At 37.9% G+C, this 22,811-nt stretch overlaps 1 protein-coding gene across 2 annotated transcripts in view; it reads left to right on the top strand.

The window, feature by feature from the left end:
* Positions 1–22,520, top strand: part of LOC139122005 (uncharacterized) — a 30,756-nt gene extending 8,236 nt beyond the window's left edge. The window contains exons 3-17 of one of the 2 annotated variants that reach the window (XM_070687345.1): positions 158–344; positions 2,837–2,981; positions 3,870–4,009; positions 7,979–8,206; positions 9,047–9,133; positions 10,110–10,204; positions 12,473–12,508; positions 13,603–13,721; positions 14,492–14,546; positions 16,540–16,739; positions 17,346–17,461; positions 18,056–18,238; positions 19,913–20,086; positions 21,303–21,446; positions 22,243–22,520. In XM_070687345.1, the coding sequence (XP_070543446.1) occupies positions 158–344; positions 2,837–2,981; positions 3,870–4,009; positions 7,979–8,206; positions 9,047–9,133; positions 10,110–10,204; positions 12,473–12,508; positions 13,603–13,721; positions 14,492–14,546; positions 16,540–16,739; positions 17,346–17,461; positions 18,056–18,238; positions 19,913–20,086; positions 21,303–21,446; positions 22,243–22,380 (2,047 nt within the window). In that variant the 3' untranslated portion in view covers positions 22,381–22,520. The remainder of the gene's footprint in view (positions 1–157; positions 345–2,836; positions 2,982–3,869; positions 4,010–7,978; positions 8,207–9,046; positions 9,134–10,109; positions 10,205–12,472; positions 12,509–13,602; positions 13,722–14,491; positions 14,547–16,539; positions 16,740–17,345; positions 17,462–18,055; positions 18,239–19,912; positions 20,087–21,302; positions 21,447–22,242) is intronic. The other variant, XM_070687346.1, reaches the window with a different exon arrangement.
* The last annotated feature ends 291 nt before the right edge of the window (positions 22,521–22,811 follow it).

The raw sequence follows: 22,811 nt of genomic DNA, 5'->3' as shown, positions 1-22,811 counted from the left end.
GTCATTTTGTTAAATTACTCACACCTTCCGATGTATTAAATGATCAATGGAGCGAGCGGAAATTTTGCGAAATTACAGAGCCGTAAAGTCAAGAAAGGCAAGGAGTGATTGATGATATAGACATTGGCGTTTTTCATTTCCATCTTTCTATTTACAGAATACTTATCCGCACGCAGACTGGCATTTCACATGGCTTACTCCCCATTGGTTATCTGCCTGCAAATAGATACGACCGTGATGACATCATCAAAGCCATTAGCGCAGAAATTGGTCTTAGTCCAACCCTGAAGGTAGCGCAGTTGTCTTTCGCTTCAGCGCCAGATGAACTAATTAAACTCGACCAGGTAAACATAATTTAAAAATAGCCAGACGAGACAAATTATATACATCATATATGTCCATGTATTGGTTGCATATGATATCAACACAAATTACATATGATTCCCACACGATATTATATATATACATATATATATATATATATATATATATATATATATATATATATATATATATATATATAAACACAAGTTACTTAAGTACAAAATGATTATATCTGTTAGTTAAGTTTCATGCATCTAGCAATCGTCAGACTAGTTCTTGTTTTTCTTTAGAATGTTTTCTCATTTATATGGTCAGGACAGGACGTACCATTTAAATGAGAAATCATTCTAGTCCAGTCTGAGGATTGCTAGATGCATGAAACGTACGTAAGTACTTGAAGTAATTCGAGTTATTATATATATATATATATATATAATATATATATATTATATATATATATATATATATACACATATATATAATACAAATAAGATCTGTTACTTAAGTATGTATCCTGCAATCTTCAGACAGAATATATATATATATATATATATATATATATATATATATATATATATATATATATATATATATATATATATATATATATATAAGGGTTGCTGGAGAATTGATTTTACAATTTCATCTCTACAACGTTGTTTCGTGAGTAGCGACACTCACTCATCAGGAGACTAGACTAGCCCATGTAGATTCACTCCGGTCTAGTCTCCTGATGAGTGAGTTTCGCGACTCACGAAACAACGTTGTAGAGATGAAATTGTAAAATCAATTCTCCAGCATCCCTTATATATCTCGCTCTACTTTTGTATTGAGCACTTTGTATCGGACAAGCCGAACCGCATACTTCGTATATATATATATATATATATATATAGATATATATATATATATATATATATATATATATATATATATATATATATATATATATATATATTAACATGTGTATTTCCTCAATAGTTACGATTATTTCGTTACCGAAATGCACCTGAATGGTTGTAATTGCGTAATTACAGTACATGTCATATCTTATATACAATAAAACTTTTGTATCAGAGATCTAGGTATTGATATGTAAATGTAGCATGAAGACATCTTCAATACCCCTGGCATCTTATAGTTAAGAATTGATGAGGCGTTTGCAGGGAGAGAGTAAAGATGTCACTCTGCTTACCCCCAGGGTGACATCATCGGAAAGTCTGGTTAATCAAAGTAGGGTACAGTGCATGTATTCAACCTCGGTTCAAACACTATGCCTTTTAGTGGGCTCAGCTGAAACATTTATTTTGCTCGATAATTTAAACAACCGTTTCATCTTATTAAAATATACCAGTGACTTTTCTCGCGAGATTTTATTGACTTTTTACGACAGTTATCAGAAAAACCAACCGACCAACAGAAGAGACACTTTGACTTTACGAATCACAAATTGAAATAACTGCCAATCTTAGAAGAGATGTTGTTCAACGCTTTGAAATGATTTTTTTTAAATGGAATGCGTTTTAAAAGGAATATATTATGATTATGATTATGATTATCATTATTATTATTATTATTATTATTTATTTATTATTATTTATTTATTTATGATATACGTGTTTTACTCTCCATCCCGCCGAAAACATGCATTCAAAATGTTTACTATTGTTAGAGCATTTCAAAGCATTTCAGAAGGTACATCAGCGCACAAATGAGTATTTTACATTTGTGTCGTACATTTTGTGTGAAAAAATACTCCTAAGCTGTGAGGATACGGCAATTTATCAAAGGCATCACTGCCACAAAATGTTAGGGAAATTATCGGAAACCTTTTTCTCTGTCCGGCATACTTGTGTCAATTACCCTTGATTCCCGGATGAACATTTTCAACAGCAGATCCTATTAAATGCGGATTTAAGTTTCTCCGTGCGAACGCACAGGGAATATATTATTTATGCGAGAAACTCAGAAACCGTCCTCTCAACATCCGAGATTTTTAAGTGCCCATTTCCCAAGGCATTCACCTTTTCAATGTGCTCAATAGCGATCTGACGAAGCGTCAGTGATCACTCTGTACGGTGATAGGTCGATTGAAACGCCAGAAAATTATTTACAGGTAAATTGAGTTTTCTTCCTGTGTTTGCATTCAGTACAAAGAGTAGATCAAAAACGCAAAACGCAATCGCAGTGGTGAAAACGTCAGTAGGTGCAAGTCTGACAAAATATACCCATCTCTTGTTAAATTCTATGTAATTATTTGTTACAACGATCTAAATCCAAATTAGATAAGAGTGTTTGAATAGTGAAAACCAGGCCACGTCCCGCATGTTGTAGAAATAAATGCTTGCCTACGGTGCCTTTATTGGTTAGTAAATACAAACGTACCGCCTAAGTTAATGCTGAATTGTACTATAACTTTGCAGGGGCCATTTATTATTCATTCAACCCAGTATTTATATTTCCAATGACGAAAAGTAACTATAGCTTTACAATTCGAAATTCATCTTGACAGGTATTTGTCAAATCGGAGCTGAAAGTCGGTATAGTTTATATTAAAAACGGCCAAGTGAGCGAAGAGGAAATTTTTGGAAATTGTGAACACAGCTATTACTTTGATGAATTTCTCGATGTTCTTGGAATGAAGGTCAAACTCAAAGGTGAGTGACGCAAAACGTGACCGTGTACTTCAGTTGATAAAATATCAATTGCTTTTACAATATTTTCTCGTATATTTCCATTGTACAGTACACGGTTGTTCTCTGAGCTCGGAATAATGCGTCTTAGTCATGGTGGGGGATTTGCGTACGTGCGCATCAATATTCGTATGAATTATTTATATACTGTAATTTATGGTCTAAGCTTTGCTAAATCGACAATATTTGTTCTAAAATAACGATGACGTTTTCTGTCATCAATTCAGTATATTACACTAATATGTGTGTACAATCGATGATCATATTTCAGTCGCATATTTCGGTCTCGCACCGTTTATTCCCATCCACACTTGAGGCTGTCCGTCCCTGCCATATGCTTAAATCCTTTATAAATATTTCAAAAATTATACTGTAACAATTTACTTCTATGTCTTTCTATGTCTTTTGATAACGCTGTGCTCTCACGTTCATTATGCACGTATTTGTACCTGCTCCTATCCCATCTGCCTGTATATTTGTGTATGTTTTTGTCTGTCTCCTGTTTCTGTCCTTCTGTGTCCAGGCATTGTATTGATTTCTGTCAGTCTGTCTGTCTGATTGACAGTTTTATGTATGTCTTTCTCGATCTCTGTGGCTCTGTCCGTCTTCATTATTCTCCGCCCCGTCTTTATTCTGCCTGTCTTGTCAGTCTGTATGTCTCTCTTTGTCTCTATCTTCTCTGCCTGCATCTCTGTCTGTCTCTGTCTGTCTGTCTGTGCTTTTGTCTGTCTGTCTGTCTGTCTGTCTGTCTGTCTGTCTGTCTGTCTGTCTCTTTCTCTGTCTCTCCTTCTCGTTGTGCACTCATAGAGGCCTACTACATCAGCTTATGAGGTCATTTATTTTCATCTGTAGGCTTTACGGGTTATCGTGGTGGTTTGGACACGGTCAACGATTTTACCGGAAAGACTTCGGTCTATACAAAATGGAAAGATATTGAAATCATGTACCATGTCTCGACGTTATTGCCATACGAGGGAAAAGACCCTCAGAAAGTAAGAGTAATGGATTGACGATAACCTCCAGTGAAGTTTTCATTTGTTTTTCAGCTACTATATATACTATAGTGTGAATAAGCTAATGGGATGGGTATCCGTCCGGCGTCCGTCGTTAGTATGTATGTATGTATGTATGTATGTATGTATGTATGTATGTATGTATGTATGTATGTATGTATGGATGTATGTATGTGTGTGTGTGTGTGTGTGTGTGTGTGTGTGTGTGTGTGTGTGTGTGTGTGTGTGTGTGTGTGTATGGATGGATGGATGGATGGATGGATGGATGGATGGATGGATGGATGGATGGATGTAGGTAGGTAGGTATGTACCTATGTATGTATCTATCTGTGTATCTATATATGTATGTGTCTATGTATCTACGTCCGTTCGTAAGGATGTCAGTCCATTCAAATATTTTGAGAACCGTAGTACTTACCGACTCGATATTTGTAGTGTACGTGCAAAATATGATTATAACAAACTGTTTTTCATTTTTTGGTATTGTTGAAAATGTGCAAATTAGCGCAAATAAGGCGTTTTTGGTAAGAAATCTTCTTCATAACCACTGGTCAGACAGCTTTGATATTTGATATACAGGTCCCTAGGGATGACTTTACTTAGATTTGTTCAAATTGTGATGAAATATGCAAGTTTGTAATTTAAAACAATTATTGTCATTTTTGGTCAAAAAATCTTCTTCTCAATACTGCTGATCAGAGGGCTTTGATATTTTGGATATAGGTCCCTAAGAATGACCTACTTCATATTTGCTCAAATTGTGTAGAAATATGTAAATTTGTATTTGGGGGCAATTTTTACCATTTTCGGTCAAAAAATTTCTTTCTTAAAAACTACTCGTCTGATAGCTTTGATATTTGGTATACAGGTTTCTACGGATTAACTGAATGTCATATATTGAAACTGTGATGAAATCTGCAATTTTGTATTTTTGGGCGAATTTTTGACTTTTTTGGGCAAAAAAATGTTTCTCAAAAACTGCTTGTTGATAGCTTTGATATTTGCCATTCGGTCTCCTAGGGGCTATCTTAGTGTGATATATTGAAATTGTGATGAAATCTTCAACATTGTATTGTTGGAGTAATTATTTGCCATTTATGGTCAAAAACTTTGTTTCTCAAAAACTACTCATCGGATAGCTTTGATATTTGGTGTACAGGTTCCTAGGGTTTATGTAAATGTGATATATTGGAAGTATGATGAAATCTTCAATTTTGTATTTTTGTGGCTATTTTTGCCATTTTCGGTCAGGCCATCCTGTAATGAGCGATCAAAGATATCCACCTTCTTCATCAATACATGTGTCACAATGGTCCTACTCCGGAATAAAAAGGACGCGATGCGTTCTACAGACTCAGTACGCCCAAATAATCTCGTGATGCCGGTACAAACAAACCCACATGTGTACTAACGCGTATGGAAATACACGTACGTCTATGCGCGTTTGCGCACATGGCTTTGTTTGTACCGTGGTAGATTCGAATTCCGGGTTTGGCCTATTGAGCAGTATTGGGCATTATCAAATTATTACTACAATGAATCATCGTCACAGAAACCTCTTGTCGACAGGGTCTTTAACGTTTCAAGATTTTTTGTCAAACTGCCTGTATAAGTGTCTACCTAGTGTGAGACACAGATGCCAAAGACACTATAGGCATAGATGGCATAGATTAGTGTATGTAGGAGTCTGCAAGTATGAGCCATGGCATACTAAAACAATCCTTCTACCAATAAGAATACTCTGTATTGTCAAAGTAACTCCGCACTCACTGTATCTGGTATTATGTTATGTACGTCCTGTATAACTTCCACGTCTATAGTAGTTTCAGGGACATTGGCCCTATGTTTTCGTTTTCTCGTGATGCCCTTGTCATGTGAAAATTTAGGTGTTGACCATTTCGATGTCCGTCGCCGGGGTCCGTCGTCCAAGATTGGTACATGCAGTATAGGAGGGTTGGTTGAGGCTGTCACCAGCAAACTCTTTTGGGAAAAGTGTTTTCCTCTCATAGAGGTCATGCTAAAACCAAGATACTACATCAGTGTAGACATTTTCGTACTCTTTTTTTGTGATAAAAGCAGTAGGGGTCGATTTGATGCCAAGATAATGGAAAGACTATGGTTCATGCTGGTATTAATTAGTCCGCAGTCCTTGCACATATTGTAACAATACCCCCATGTCCTCGCTTATTACACCCGCCAGGGAAGACCCTGCCAACGTTAATGAATCAACTTTTTGGCATTGAAAGTGTCCATGAGGTCTGTCACATACAGCGTGGAAAGGAACTCCGAGGGCGAGGACATTTCTAGAGCTGCAAAACGATTTTTGCTAACAAAAAAATACGCTCCCTGATGAGCATGTAGTACTATGAATGGTGAGAAATCCTGTGATTTTTACAAGTGTATTCTTATCGAGCCAGAAGTGTCAAAGCGAGAAACGCTAGTTCTTCGTTAATGCCATATTGAAACCTGAAGCGTATAAGGCCGTGACAAAAATTCAGTGGTACTGATGTGAATGTAGAGAAACAAGTCAGCGGGGAAAATCGAGGTGACAATATTAATGTTTATTGTATCTCTTGAAGAACTCAATGCATTATGAATACCTTGTGAAAAGCTCCATTTCAGACGAAAATTCGTAAAAGAACACATTTGATTGCATACAGATTACCTGATCAGATAAGATTAAATGAATCTACAGTACATGGAAGACTAAGGGATGGCGGCTTTCTTGCCGGACTTCTTTACACCCGAATGTCAGAAATAAATTGACACCTTCTCATGACCATTAAAAGTAGTAGACTGTGTGGCTATACCTATCAACCAATTCCGCTCATATCAGTGTTAGTGCTATCAACATTGAGGAAAACTGCCGCATATTACTTTCCAAAAGTTAACAAGCGGCATTTCATGTCGCTTATATTTTATTGGGAGTTATATTCTGTCAAAACATGATGACTTCCCAATTTTCCTCTTCATAACCTTTAATATCCACCATAAAGTATGTTGCCGTTTCCTCGATTTTATCATCATTTTGTGTTCCATGTCAAATTAAAAATGTAGATTTTGTATTGAAGGCGATGTCGGTGTTTCATCAAATTTGCATGGACTGGCAAGACGATCAAACATTTCTGAAGATGGCATGAAAATTTCAGCGTGTGAAATGGGCCTTAGAGAAACAGATATGATTTGAATGGACATATCGTAAACCAGCTTATGTCCAACGAGATTATCAGAACATCAATGTGGGTCAAGACGATTTTTCGAAACGGTTACTTTCTATCGTTATTTTTATGAGTTGACATAAACTACTTAAAGCTTGGATTAATTGCTTTTATTGCCCACCATACTTATTGTTTCGTTGGACGGATCACGTCTGCGCTTTGCTTATCTAATGGAAAGTTTGAGAGCAAATTCATGTTTCCCTGTCATCTATGTATATAGACATATTTGATCAGTTCCTCGCCTCTGGCAATGTCGCCGCGTTTCTCTTATAACTTGGTGTAATCTAAATGCAGCCAAAGCGGCTCCATCGATCTTCGACTGAAATTTTACAAATGTTCTCCTGTTTCAATATTTGCAACCGGTCCTCTCGTTGTACATAAATCTATCTTCACATCGGTTTGTCTAGAGAACAGAATCAGGAATTATAGGTACGATCTCACATCACATGACGACTAGGGTGCTTTGCGATGGCTTATAAAGTGACCTATTCCGTGCCATCACGCCCGTCTCGTAAACGCAAATCCTTCCCAAGATAATGTATCAATAACACACCTATTTACACTCACTTCACGGTGAGTTTGTTCTTATTAATGTGCCATACCCATGATAAATATGCCGACAGAGATTTTGCATTGAGTGCAGGTGATTGGCTATTTTCAGGCTGCTCTTTGTCAGGATGCTTTCGTTGTTTACTTGTATGTATAAGTGTACACGTATTTTTTTTGCCAGCTTCAACGTAAACGACACATTGGGAACGACATTCTGTGCGTGGTTTTTCTCGATCCTGGAGATACCGAGTTCATACCAAACACGATAAAATCCCACTTCCTGCACACGTTTGTCGTCGTCAAGCCCGTATCCACCCAGCAACCACTCAGGTTCGCAGTCTCCATCGTGTCACGTGACGAGGTTCCGGCGTACAACCCTCCTCTGTCACGGGGTCACGTGTTTGAAAAGGTAATCAATAAACGACTCGATAACAGGTGTTCGCAGAGGCAAATGTAAACTTGAAGGAGGTTCAATGCCTGTTTGTTTGCTATTTTAAAGGGGCCAGTAGCAGTAAATTTTAATTACTTTTTTTAATAATTTAATTTTGTTTGTCAACTGCAAATTATGGTTCTACGCCTGCAAGCATATCAAAGCTAGTGCTATTTTGTCAACACAGCATCTATACATGTCAAATACATTTGAATTCTAGTCCGGACCAGAATTCACTTATCAATAATAATTATGCCGCGCATGAACAAGCTGAGTTGACAATCTGAATACCTTGTATCTCAATCTGCTTTGGGGAGTAGGACAAAGAAAAATGTAGTCGCAATTTCAAGACACAAGTAGTGAAAAAATCATCAACAGTTAAAGCAACCGGCCCTATAGCTTTGTCAAGCATGTAAGCTTATATTATATTGTGGGTCATTTTACTGCGTGGAATCTTCAGTTATGGAGATAGCATAAATCATCTACCAAATTACTATTAAACGTTTCAATTACACCGTACGATGCAAGTAGAATACCTAAAGTGTATTACAGTAGATTATCTATACCTTCAGAAGAATTTCGTATCAAATAGATACCGGAGGCCTTTATCCCTTAGATGGAAATTTTCCTCTTTAAGTTCTGATTGTTACAATGCACTCATTCTCACTATAGCGACATACATACATAGATTTTTTTACATACATATAGATTATACAAGCACGCACGGATAGAACTCCACTTCACATTATACTATAATATGCGTGAGCTTCTCTTACTAAAATTTCGCTTACCGTTTCTTGATCGCATTTCTTTTTTTAGGGACCCACGTTTCGAGAATGGATCCTAACAAAGGTTGTCAACGGAGAGAGGGCGTGTTATACCGCTCCAAAGTTTGCCAGAATGCAGGTACGAATGAGAAATACACTTAAAGCTGTTACTCATCAACATGGCCGTGGCAAGCACATGCCTTTATGTCAAGTTGCGAAAAACCGCCTGTGAATCAGCAAGAAACGTGCATGACTGGTGTTACTCACCATGGAGCTAGTAAAACCTGGGTTACATGTCTGACAGTTTGTTGAGACAGATATCATAACGGGGATAGCATTTGCATAGTTCTGGCCATTCTATGAATAAACGAATTCGAACCAATTTCAATTTATTACACGCCTCGTATATCGAACGTCGCGCACCCCATGGGATTCCATGGTAACTCGTTGATGACGTCGCGGGTCGCATAGTTATCATCGGACTGAAAGTGAACGATCAAATTGCAACTTTTACTCAGGAAATATTATGTTATGCGAAAAAATTCGATAAACCGAATAACAGTGATTTGAATATATCAATGTGCCCTCCGATGATTAAAATCGTTCTATTTTTTCAACAGATTTTCGTCTAAAATGGAAATAAATCATATAATTGTCATTTTTACGTAAACCAAAATAAATCTGAGAGAAAATTATGTCAGAGAGGCATGTAATAAAAACATTATAGCCCAATCACGGGACTATGTACCCTCGGGGCAGGAGACTAGTTGCCCGACGTAAGTAGGGCAAATGGTCACCTACCCTACGTCGAAATTCTAACAAAGTTTTTTTCAACAAAAATGACTGGAAACTTTTGAATTTTTTGTTACAGAGCTCGACCCCCCCCCTCCGAAAAAAGACAAACATACTCAGTGATTTTTTCAAGACCTAGACGATTCTTCAGTTTATTCTTCAAATCTTTGTTTTAGTCAAAAAAATTTGCGTGCATTCACCAATACTAGCCATAAAAAGTTTTCTCTTATTCTGACACACCACGAGTTTCGTTTTGTAAATTATATTCTGTAACAAGACCCGCCGTCATAAATCCCTTTAATCCATATTAAATCTGTTTGCAGGATCGGACTCGACTGCAGATGTTGGAGGAGCTAGTCGGCGGATTTCAAGTCCATCTGGAATCACTACACGGTAGAGACATACGAAAACTACAAAGGTATTTCCCACCATCCAGTTCCGGTGGATGCAATCTTTTCGGAGCAATCCGTCTCTTTGCGGGTCTCTTCTCAGTTACGCCGATAATCAATTTCGTGACTACGTGTCCATTAGTGGAGAATCGCTGAATCTCTACAACTCAACATAAGTGCTCAAATCTTGAAGATGGCAATTAGGTCACCCAGAGAACCATTGTCTCAGTCACTGTTAAATTCTCGCAATAAGCTGTTTCAATTATTGCTTTATCGCAATATGTAGCCAGGCGTTCGTTACTTGTCTTCCTTATTATTCTCTCAGACCAAGTAATGATCGTGCACATTTCCTGATTCTGTCGTGATTCTGTCGGAAACCTGACTTTTCAGACGTGCGCGTTGTTTGCGCGTTATTTTGCGCTTGAAAGGCCGACTTTAATATACAGCAGGGAAGCTGTAAAGCGTCAGTATGCTAGACGAAGAAAATTGTAAATTTGCTTAACGAAGCTGCCGGATGGACATTTCATTTGTTAAAGCATACAGAAATATCACCGTGCACGGAAACAATTACGGGAAGCCTTGGCCAGGAGAAGCGTAGTCCAGAATAATTGGCGGATAGACCTAGAGAGCGAAGAGCAGATAAAACCGTGATTTTGCTGGCGACAGTGTCGGCGCTAACGTGATTAAGCCGGCCATTATATTCACATACTGATGTAAGCTCTCGAATTTTGTACGGCACACACGCACCAGTTGACAACACCAACGAACTTTGACCGAAATAAGAAACGCTAATGAAGATTAACTAAATTCTATTACCAAGATCCGGCTTTAATGATGTCTGGCGTATGCGCATATAGGACATGGTCGGCGAACGAAAGTTGTACATGAGCTCTCAGTGATGTATCGTATTTTATCATTTCCTCGGTGCTGTTACGTCCTCTTTCAAAATTCTAGTCACGCAGTTTACTTGGAACGCGTGTTAAGCCTGTATATACAATGTTATATTTTGCATAGGTTACAAATAAAAAATACAAACAAACAACCCGAAAAAATCAAAAAACAAAAATATTAAAAAGTAATTTGTGACATTTTTAGCTGCGCTGTCAGCGACGCGGAGTTTATCAAATAGGCTGATTTCCGTCGTCGTCCGTCGTCGTCGTCGTCCGTCCGTCATCCGTCAACAATTGCCTTCTCCTCTGAAAGCGGCTTTGAAATTTGATATACAGTTCACTCGGGATGATCTCAATTAAGTTAGTTCAAATCGTGGTGAAATATGCATATATTTTGAGGGGGGGGGGCATTATTTGCTGTTTTGGTTAAAAAAATCTCCGTTTCTGTAACCGCACTCAATTCAAATCGTGGTGAAATTTTCTTACTTGTATTTTTTAAGCAATTTTTGTCACTTTTTTCAAATTTTTTTAAAAATCTTCAAAACTACATGTCAGATAGCTTTAATGTTTGGTATATAGGTTTCTAGGGATGACCTATTTCAGATTTGTTTAAATTGTGCAGAAATAGGCCTATGCAAAATTTGAATGTTTAAGACAATATTTGTCTTTTTCAGTCAAACATTTGTTTCACCAAAACTACTTGTCTGACAGCTTTGATATTTGCTACACAGGTTCATAGGGATGAACAAAATGTGATATATTCAAATTGTGATGAAATCTGCAATTTCTGTAATTTTTGGGCAATTTTGCCATTCAAAAAGATTGTATCTCGAAAAGTACTGTGTCTTATAGCTTTGATATTTAGTATACAGGTTCCTACAGATGAACTAAATGTGATATATTGAAATTAAATCTGCAATTTTGTATTTTTGGGGCAATTTTTTCCATTTTTGGTCAAAAAGTGTTTCCCCAATAAACTACTCGTCTTATAGCTTTAGTTGACATGCTGTAAGGGATGAGCTTAATGTGATATGTATAAATTATGATGAAATCTCCAATTGTTTATTTTTGCAGTATTTTTGCCAGTTTTTGTCAGGCCAAAGAAATGAGCTATCAAAGATTTCCACTTTCTTCATCAATTCACGTGTCAAAAATAGTTATTCTCTACATAACATAGGGGGTCTATATCGGCCGCTAGGTCGCTTGTTCAGTTTTCCAAAATATTATAAGCCAATAAGGGGAAATTTTCACATTATTACACTTCTGAAATATGTAATAGTTGACGTCCAAAGAGCGGCGATTTTGACCTTATGAAATTTCAGTTTTTATGCTGTGAATATTTGATATGCATCATAAACCTTTGCATTTTACTTTTTATTATATCATCATTCCTTGTTTTGCCATCAGTCGAAGGGGAAGCTGGCTGCCGATATCATACTGTAGGTAAGTTATGATTGTCGTGTATTGATCGTCATTAAGACAGTAGACACATCGAAATTAGATTTACATGTTTGCTGAAAACGTTCCACAAGGAAACATTAAACCATTCTTTATCCTAATCAGGAATAAAGATCAGAGGCCTAGAGAAGCAAACGACCTCAAATTTACAGATGTTTAAAATTCAATGACCTAAAATTTACAGATGCTTGAAATTCAAAATGGCCGCTATACCTATTATGTGGAAAAAAATTAAAGTTTCGATTTTCACAAAAACAGGATAGTGTTTTCTCCAAATAAATGAATTCACGCAAGCAGCATACCAGCATGAGCAAAGCTTTGTAAAAATTGTAGTCCTAATATATATCCCCAGGTGCATTGTACCTTTAGGTTATACAAAGCTGTCTCCGTTTTTGAGTGGATAGCTGAGTGTCACCTACGGTAACGAGTTCATAAATGCAATTTACAGATCTTGATACAAGACGACAACCCTGGAGCTGTATTTATTCAAATGAAAGCGAGAAACCTGGATATCCTTTGTAATTAATCATAGCTGTTGTATAAATCCCCGAGCCCACTGCCCCTCTTATTGCACTTTACGCAACAGCATATTTATGCGAAAGCCGTATGGTTGATTATCTTTATTGATAGTTGTCACTGAATTTTGATGTCAATGAAAGAGAAAATAAGGCTTTAGTGACGAGGATGTCTCGTTTTTTCGAATGGGCGACAACCATTTGCTCATAATTACATTTCTTGCCTACTGTTTGCCATACCGTCGTCTATCATGTGTCACCCAGCGTGGAAAATTCTGCAGAAGAGATGTCCATCATTCAGAATGCTAATAATAGCAGACGAAATCAATTTTTTATGATCGGTGAAACACAAAATACGGTCCCCTTCCGCAAAATCCATTCAAGATCGATTTTAATATCGAGTTACACATTTCCACAATTGGTTTGCCAGGGATTCTCTAAAATCGTGGAACTCACAAAAGTCATTCCAGATGTTCAAATTCAGGGACGATAAGCGTAAAACCTATTTTCCTCTGCCACTGTGATTATGTTAAACTCACAGAGAGATTATCTTCTCTTCGACAGGCCTCCAACACCCCTCGGTGACATCATCAAAGATCGAGTCGAAGGTCAAGACCAACTGAGCAAAGATTTCGCCATCGCCTTCAGATCAAGCAAACTGTGCGATATAATTTTCATTGTAGGTAGGTGCACGTTGCACTGTTGTCAGAAAGGTTTTTTTTTACACAAGTCTTGTCAATAAATTGCTAAAAATAGGTGATTTCTTCATGTATTACTCCCAAGTGTTTTTGACACATGACGGCATGTGCGTTTTAATTTTGTAAAAAAAATCATCCTGTAAACGATTTATGTCGGAAAGGTAATAAAATGTTTGTCGGTCGTAAATTTACTAAGTTTTTTATGTTTAAGAACTGTAAAGCCACAAGACCGTGACCATGAATGTACTGATCTGCATACTTATGTTATCGTAAAAAATCGCGCAGCAGTTCTCAATGCAAATGTAAGAGTGTTATGTTGAACATCAGCAAGTTCACAAGCTTTTTTCTGTGAAGCGCATTTAATGTTGGCCAATCACTGTAAATTGGAAGAAAACATCTTGTGGAAATTTACAGTAATCCGAGATAATGGTGCACGAACCGGTAAGCCTCAAAGCCCTACTACAGATTACCGACTCTGAAGTAGTGTGTCGTTTCTCATCCCTATTTGAAGACAATAGATGGCGCTATTGACGGCCTCCCTGAACAACTTGCGTGTATTTCGGCAATGCTCGATCTGCCACTGGCAGTGTCAAAGAGGGTCCAACGTCAGCCAAACGTATCTTGGATAGTACACTGTCGAAGGAAACATCATTTGTGAATTGTTATAAGTTCTTCCGGACACCATCAATACTTCAATTGACGACAAATTTGTTAAAACCACACTTTCATTTCTTTCTTGATGTGTTACCTACCAGGGAAGGACCAAGTTAAACTGCACGGCGTACGAGCGATACTTGCCGTAAGAAGTAGGTAAGTTGAATGATCGTAGCAGGCCAGCTTGACTGGCGTTGGCGGTCCTTAGAAACTGGAAATGTGTTGTTGCTGTGTTTCTCTCCCAATGCACAGTAGGTATGTAACATGTGGTGTTTCATGGCAAAACTGAAAGTTTTATCGACATTTATGGTGTTTGGTTATTAGATTCACTCCGTCACTTAGCGACTGGCTAGGTGTTAGGAAAACATTTTACAACTCAGTAAGTTTATGACTTTTAATAAATTGTCAGAATATTACAGGCCTTCGACATGATTGCCGACATTTTCCATATTTTCAAAGATACGCCAGTTGAGGCTAAACTTCTCAAAGCACTGAAAAAAGATTTGTTACTATGGTTTACACGAATCAGAATAATCTTTTCTGCTAACTGATGAGTTAAACGATAGAGATAATTGGTCGGCTAACCAAAGCGCCAATTATCTCCATATTTGACTTCCCTATGGTCATATGTCACTTTCTTGAACATGCACATGTAATTTATTCACGTTTATCGATTTGCCATCTCGGTCAAATGTCATGGTTAATCTGTGAGTAAGACAGACAGATTAAACTTTATAGCGGAACAATAAAATCGATAAAATCCATTCGCTCTTTGCGATTAGTGAAATGTAAGATAAACATTCATTTGATTGTTCAAAATAGCATTTTACCTGTGACACCCAGCTTGCCATGGTGGCTACCTCGTTGACGAGTTAGTTTGCTACCGCCGGACACCCTATCACTAAGACAATACGACATACTGAACAGCACTGAAATATACTGGGCGTATGCTAGGCTATTGTACATTCAATATTATTCTAGGGGGTATGTATAGGTATTTATTGACCATGACACGTACAGGCACTCTCAGATATGCACTGTTTTCTACTGCTGGGAGAATGTCCTAGTCTCCTTTAAGCATTTTGTCCATCCTGTGACTGCATTGACAATACTTTGCACGAAAATCATGTCAGTGAGCGCAGACACTTGGTCCAATGAACAGACTAAATATTTATGATAGGGTTTTCGTACGATTTTCCCAGTCGTAGGGGAATTCGTTCCTCTTGATTAAACAAGCGAACAAATTAAATCGAGTGTTTCTTTTAATGTAAAATAATAAAAACTGCTGAGGTTCCACCTGGCTTGGGAATTTAGCACCGGAGAGACGAAGTTAAGCTTATTCCACGAAAAAAGAGAAAGTGCGCATGTATGAGAAAACGCTTTCTATTTTCTGAAGAAATGACTTAAACCTCCCAGGACTAGTTTCACGGAGGAGGTCAATTCAGGAAAGTCCCGTTCCCACTTAATATTTTCATGGAAGATGTAGAACAGCAATACTGCTCCAGGAAATACTAAAATTGCCTGACGTTTCTAATGAATTTACAATTTGCTAGTCTCTACTGCAACTACTTTTAAAGTTTGCATCAAGTGATGGTGAGAACAACGTGTGACCTTCCAATGAGATGCTGGCCAAGGTGACACGTGACAAACTGACATCTCTTGTCTGCCGAGCGCTAAATTATTCAATATAACAGTCTGCTGTAATTCACTATTTTAGTAGCTAGGAGAAAATGTGACAGAAAATGTGCAAAGGTGCTTATCCACTTAAGGTAGAACGCACCTCGGGGACAGAAATTCGGGCTTTGAAATTTTATCAATTCTCTTCTGATCTACCACGTGTTGGGGCTCATTTTGAAGCTCTCGATGTAAGCAAATTTTTTACCGTCTTAGTTTTTCGAAAATCGAAAATTATATTTTTTCCCATAGAGTTAACATAGGGATGGCGGCCATTTTGATTTTCAAATATCGGTAAATTTCAAGTAATTTGTCTCTCTAGTATCAAAGTTTGCACGGTGACCCCTGATTTTTATTCTTGCTTTGGTAATAGAATGGTCGAACGTTTCATTAAGGAAAGTTTTCACTTTCGAGGCGCATATTACCTTAACAAGACATATTAGTTTCTCTATGTTTTTTTTGTTTGTTTTGACAGGGTTTTCCAAGAAATGTTATATGGAAAAGTGGACGTATCGACATCGCCCATTCCAGAACCCAAAATAAGTAGCGCTCCAAATAGCCCAGTAACCAAGAAAACATTCATCCGGGTTGGCAGCAGGAAGTGCAATAGTCACCATGATATCCTGAAGCGAGCCTCCAGTGAGGGCGCCAAAGATTACCGTGATTCGCACAATGGTTTGCTTTATTCTTGTGAAACTTTGTTTTCCCCTACGGTGAATACAGGCTAAAAGGTGGATATGTAATCCCATAATGGTCGAATGAACAAGAAAATACAGACTTAATAAGTTTGGCAAAAAAAAACATCGCCAGGTCCCGCCAAGTTTTGGTTTACTGTGATCAACTTTCACGTATCCACTTTCAGTTCACAATTTAAAGCAATGAAACAAGATTGGAAACACTTGACAACTTTCGATTGATTGAAGCAAGTTTAGATAGACAGACATGTTCACGTTCCCAGCTATTTTTGAGCATAAAAGCAATTGAATGTCATGTACAAATGATTAAATTTCCATTTTACCGAGTAATTCTATCAAGATAGGACACTGAGTAGGGACTTCGAACCTAACAGCCAGCTAAAATTTTAAAAAGTGGGAATTGTAACCCAGGCTCATCAAATTTCCGCCTCTTTCCATCAGTTGTTGTCCTTTACGACACACATAGTCAATTTCGTAAAAGAAATTAACTTTCAATCAGTTCGCGTATTTTCCTATATCGATTAGTGATTTGGGAAAATTTACACTTTGTATATGGAGTGACCCTTGGTCTATTTTCGTTTCCCAGGTTTAGAGTCCGTTCGCACAACGTCGTCTCTTCACAATCTCAGCTCAGATAAATCGAAGCAAAATGTCGCAACACCATTTTTCAACCCGGAGAAAAATAAATTACACAAAAACCAGGTGAGTAGTGGCAGATAACCATGGATATACGAGGGACGATTGTTGTATCTGCAGGCAAACTTTTTCAACGATGTTGTTGTCATAGAAAAAATGTACTTCGATTTCAAAACCATGCCCAATGCCAAATGCATCGATGTCATTGGCCGTAAATGTTGATAAAAGATGAATCGGCCATTGTTCAATGTCATCTATAGATCATACGAAGCGCACCTGTAAGTGCTTTGGCTTACGTGGCGAGCAGGTTCAAGGACGCCACAAAGTTGATTGGTGGAATGTTGAAATATTCATTTGTAATTATGTGTTTTAATACTCTGCCTTCCTTTGCTTCGTTACGGTCCATTTTTTTCCATTTTCGTTCACAAATCAACCAAACTCTATCAGCTGTATGTCCATCTTATATCATTTTTCTATAGGGAAAAACAACTTTCGCTCTCAAATATTCCTACAGTGTGACGTCACAAGAAAGTGGATAACAGATATATTCATGTGATAAAATCAAATATTTAACCTCAAATAAATGCATATGCATTGATGTATTTTCAGCCCCGATAGGTCCGGTGATGACGTAGAACTTTTCTGTTTTTGTTCCCATAGTTCATTGTGACTGAATTTGAGTGTGATGTATTCTCCGTCCTACTGGACTATTTGCATACCGGTACGTGCAGTATTAACTCTGAAACACTGGTCGGTGTCGTGTGTGCCGCGGAGTACTACGAAGTACCCGATCTCCTGCAAGCCTGCATCGACCTCGCTTTCCACCTGATCACCGTCAGCATGGTAAGATTAATCAAAATGCACACAGTGACTTGCGTTTATCACACTTGAGAAGAAAGTCTCTGTTTTCGACAAGACGACGGCTCACTCAGATCGCGCGGAAGGATGTTTCGCCTCTTCGGCAGAGGATTCGCTGTGGATAGTTTCATTAATATTGCTTGCTTGGATCTTGACATTTACGCGATGAGCGTGGAGAATTTCTAGATGGCGCGTCCGAAGCATAATTACTTACAAGAACTAGGGGGAGCTCTAAAGTATTTAGTCTTCCCATGTCCCATTGCCTGCGGGAAAAATAAATAGAAACAATCCATTAAGTTCCAAATACGCAGATTTACGATTTCAGTCCTATTCCCTGGTCTGCGTATAGTACAAGCCACGTACGTACCAGTGGAAATCAAGGTTGTTGTATCGCAGCATTGTACAAGCCTTTGTTAGTATCACCTGAAGAAACTGCCAGCTTTTGAAAATACAGTGTATAAACAAATCCCTTAAGATTTTATTGACTTCTAGGATTTTCTTCATAATGCAAACAGTCGGACATAAACTCAAGGGAGCTCAATTAGACTGAAAACTGAACCTGTAAGCTTTACGCTCCTCGAAAATGATTGTTTTAACATTTTGATCACACCGTTACTTTGCTCATAATTCGCGAAAGGACCATTAACGTGCTCTCCTGCATGACCAAGAATAAATATCAGGGGTCATCTCGCAAAATTCAGGATTGCAAGATTAAAATCACTTAAAATTTATAGGTGTTTGAAATTCGAAATTGTCGCCATTCTCTGAGCTGTATTTTCGTTCTACTGAAAATACAATTCTTTAATTTGTAGAAAAACATGTTTTACGTGATAGTATAGTCACGTCGTGGATTTTAAAAATGAGTTTATACATGCTTGAGAGGAGGGCAGACTTGTCAGTATTTTGAGAGTTCAAATATCTGTCTCCGAGGAAATACTGCCTTGAAATACTGAAGCCGGTAAAATCCCTTTTATTGAAATTCCCATTGTGTGCCATTCAACCAGAGAAAGCTATACAGCTGCACATGACAGCATCAATTACCTTGACAAAAACCTTTAGGTTTCTGATGTGGTTTAAATTCTGTCATGGCGTATTTCTGGTCGAAAATATATGTTTCAAGTATGATTTGCGCTATGAATCGTGTCCGGATTCAAAACTTACAAGTTCTCATTTCCCAACACGTACCGATCGACGGTCCAAAACCAGTGTCACCTTGCGTTTCCGATTACGATTGTTGCCAGAGAGGGCAGTGCATACCACCACTTGATCTTCACCAACACACCCAGTTGTCTATAGCCATTGACATTGAAGTACAGTGATAGCGTTTGCGTTTTTCAAGCGTTAGTCACAATATCCGTGTATACAGCATTGCACGGTCAAACTAAGCGTAAAACAAATAATCAATTGGGCAGTTTTATTGCAAAAATCCCCAAAACCATTAAGTCAAATAAAATTCAAATGGTAGTGATATTAATACTTTTTCGTCATACCGTGACCCAGATGGAAAATGGAATTCTACATACCAATGATGCATGCCTTTGTTGTCTCGGTAATGAATGCGGGAGACAAAACAAAGTCTTTTAGCTCTGTATTTCGGATTTGTCTTCTCATGTGCATATTTTTTTATCATATTATATAAATTCTCCGTTTCTTCCAAAGGTGTGTCCCATCTTCCAGAAACTAGAACGGTACCTGAATTTCGAATCTGCCAGGGAACTACTTCAGCGGATACTGAGCATGCCCGAGATATTGACGGAAAATCTACTGAGACAACCGGAGTTCGTACATCTACCGATGTCGATCATGCAACACATCATGAGCAGAGAGATAAAGGTGATCAATTTCCCATTGTCACCCTGGTATTATTTATGGTGTCCCACTGCAAACTAGGAAATTGTGTTAATTAACTTTTGGGTTAATATATGTTTGCCAGAAGAAACGTTATTACTCTTATGCAAATGTTATCAGTGAAACGAACATGTATTTATAACCTTTCGTTAAATAAACGATCAGACGTGTTTGTTTCGCGATACGATTAATTGCATTCGTAATCAAGTAGTTACTGTGACTAATGCACTGCCTACGATCGATGTGTTGTCATATTCACGGTCATAAACTTGATTAAATTATTTGTCTTGCAAACATATACTTAGTCTAGTTCCTGCTGACTTTGATATGTCGTTATATTTCAATGCCATGGTCCTGATTCGGATCCCGATTTCTGTGAGATGCAGACCAGCTACACGTCACTGTGATCCACTGTAGACAACTAATTCGGATAAACGTATAATTGAAAATTGTTCGTGAAGACCCTTATCCCATTCTCAATAGAAAGCTGAACAGAGAGGCATGGCAGAAATTCTGCAATTATTCAGTTTTAAATGCGGCTGGTTCGGCGTCTTCTATCACTCAGTTTTCGATATGTTCAGACACGCTGCAGCGCAAAAAACATCTCATAGATGTGGAACTTAAGCTTAATAGTTTCATTTGAGACCAGATGTAGGTGCACACACTTTGTGACAGTTCAACTGGTGGAGGAGTCAGAAAGGGGGAGTATTCAACGAGAATTACACCCGCAGTCAAAGCCCAGTTGATGCAGACATTTATTTTGTTTTGTATCACTGTGTGTGTAAAAATTGACAATGTTGAGGATGACGACATAACAGTTCACAAACCGGCACCCATGGTAAAGATTGAAAAAAACGCCGTGTACTTTAATGTTCTAGAACGTTATCGCAAGCACTGTTCTACTGCAGGGACTGTTTTAGTAAATCGTATCTTAACCATAACAGTCGATTGTAATGTGACGTAGAAGCATTCAATCAGCTCTGACTTTGTGTTTATTATAAAACACCTGCATGCATCAATTGACTCATCAAGAGTCAATATGGTTATTGCCAAGTTTAGGAGTGTTTGCAAAATGTCAATCGTATCACAAGCACACGGCCTAGTTCAGAATGTCAGTCGGTATATGCCTATTGTTGAAAATGACCTTGTGTTAGCAAGAGCGAAAATAACCACCACAAATGTTTCCTTACATATTTTGCAGGTGTCCGAGATTGTTAAGTTCAATGCTCTCCTGAAATGGGCTAAAAACTACTCCCACAAGTTCAAAGTCTCTAAAATAGGGATTATGAACAGCATGGCTGAATATATCAAGTTTCACCTGATCGAACCTTCAGATTTAATGAAGGTAAAGTAAGCATTGCTGGGAAGTATTGTTTTAATCATTGACTTAGACTGACCCCCACTCGCCTGGCTTTTCACGGCCGCTGAGTTACTAGCCGGCCAAGGCATTCACCCCACGATCTACGCACAACCTACCACTTAACCCGCCGGTCTACTGATGTTTAGCCCTTTAATTTATTATATGTTTTGATACTGCCCACAAACTTAGAGCAAGCCTATTTACTCTGAAACGTGAACACGTTGTCCCTTTAAATAGGCCTATATCTTGGTGGTATTGTGTAGATTGTAAAAATGGTTCATAAACTGCTACACCGCTTTTTATGACCTACACCTGTATTCAACGTTGAATAAAAGATAAATCGGTCAATTTATTCCGTGGTGAATTTACGTACATCATTCCACCGGCGACGACTGCCCTATGTTGATCAATCATAAAAAGTGACAACATAAAAACTGTCGACAAGCAGTGAAAATAGCAATCAATTACATCCAAATGGTTACCATGGTAATGATGACGCTCGGTGGCAAGTGGAAATTATGTAAAGCGTAGACAGGTTATCAGACCAGATTGATCGATGGATGAATTGACGCACAGACAAATGGGCTGTGTAGATCACCCTGTATTAGGTAGTTGGATAATTTTCATATCACGATGCTGCATGTTACAGAAGTGTATATTAAACATTAACAGATATTCTTCCCAAACAATAGACAGGACTATCAAATAATACAATACTTGTGCAACATTTACCGCAAAGTAAGTAATGAAAGACATGTTGTGTTTTTAAAATTGCCCACAGATCGTGGTACCATCCAAGTGTGTGCCAAGTGAGAAGATCATTATGTCACTTGCATTTCATGTTGACCCGGATTCTGTGGCAGATCTTCAACAAGTTCAAGACGGAAGCGATTCAGACTCAGACAGTCATGGGCAATGATCAAAGTGAATAATTGGGGAAAATGACATCATCGGCGTAGGTTGCCAAACAATTACCAATTAAAGCAATAACAGCATACGGGATAGCGAAGAGTCGCCGATTTCCCTCTTGTGTTTGATCTGAATCCGCATTTTACTGAAAACCGATATATATATATATATATATATATATATATATATATATATATATATATATATATATATATATATTATATATATATATATATATACCAGATATTTCGAAGGGACTAAGCCCTTCTTCTTCTTCATTGGGTCCACTACATTCACTGATCTCGAACTGCCACTGTCAAGTTCAGAAGTCCTTGCATGATAAAAGAGTAATTACGTAACAATTATGTAATAGTTTTCGGTGCATGTCCAAGTGCCAGGGTGCCCTCTGGTGGGAGTGGCAGCCTACTGTTTTCTGTTGAT

Source organism: Ptychodera flava, chromosome 21, assembly GCF_041260155.1.
Source record: "Ptychodera flava strain L36383 chromosome 21, AS_Pfla_20210202, whole genome shotgun sequence".
Taxonomy (NCBI): domain Eukaryota; kingdom Metazoa; phylum Hemichordata; class Enteropneusta; family Ptychoderidae; genus Ptychodera; species Ptychodera flava.
This window is presented reverse-complemented; position numbering and strand designations above follow the sequence as displayed.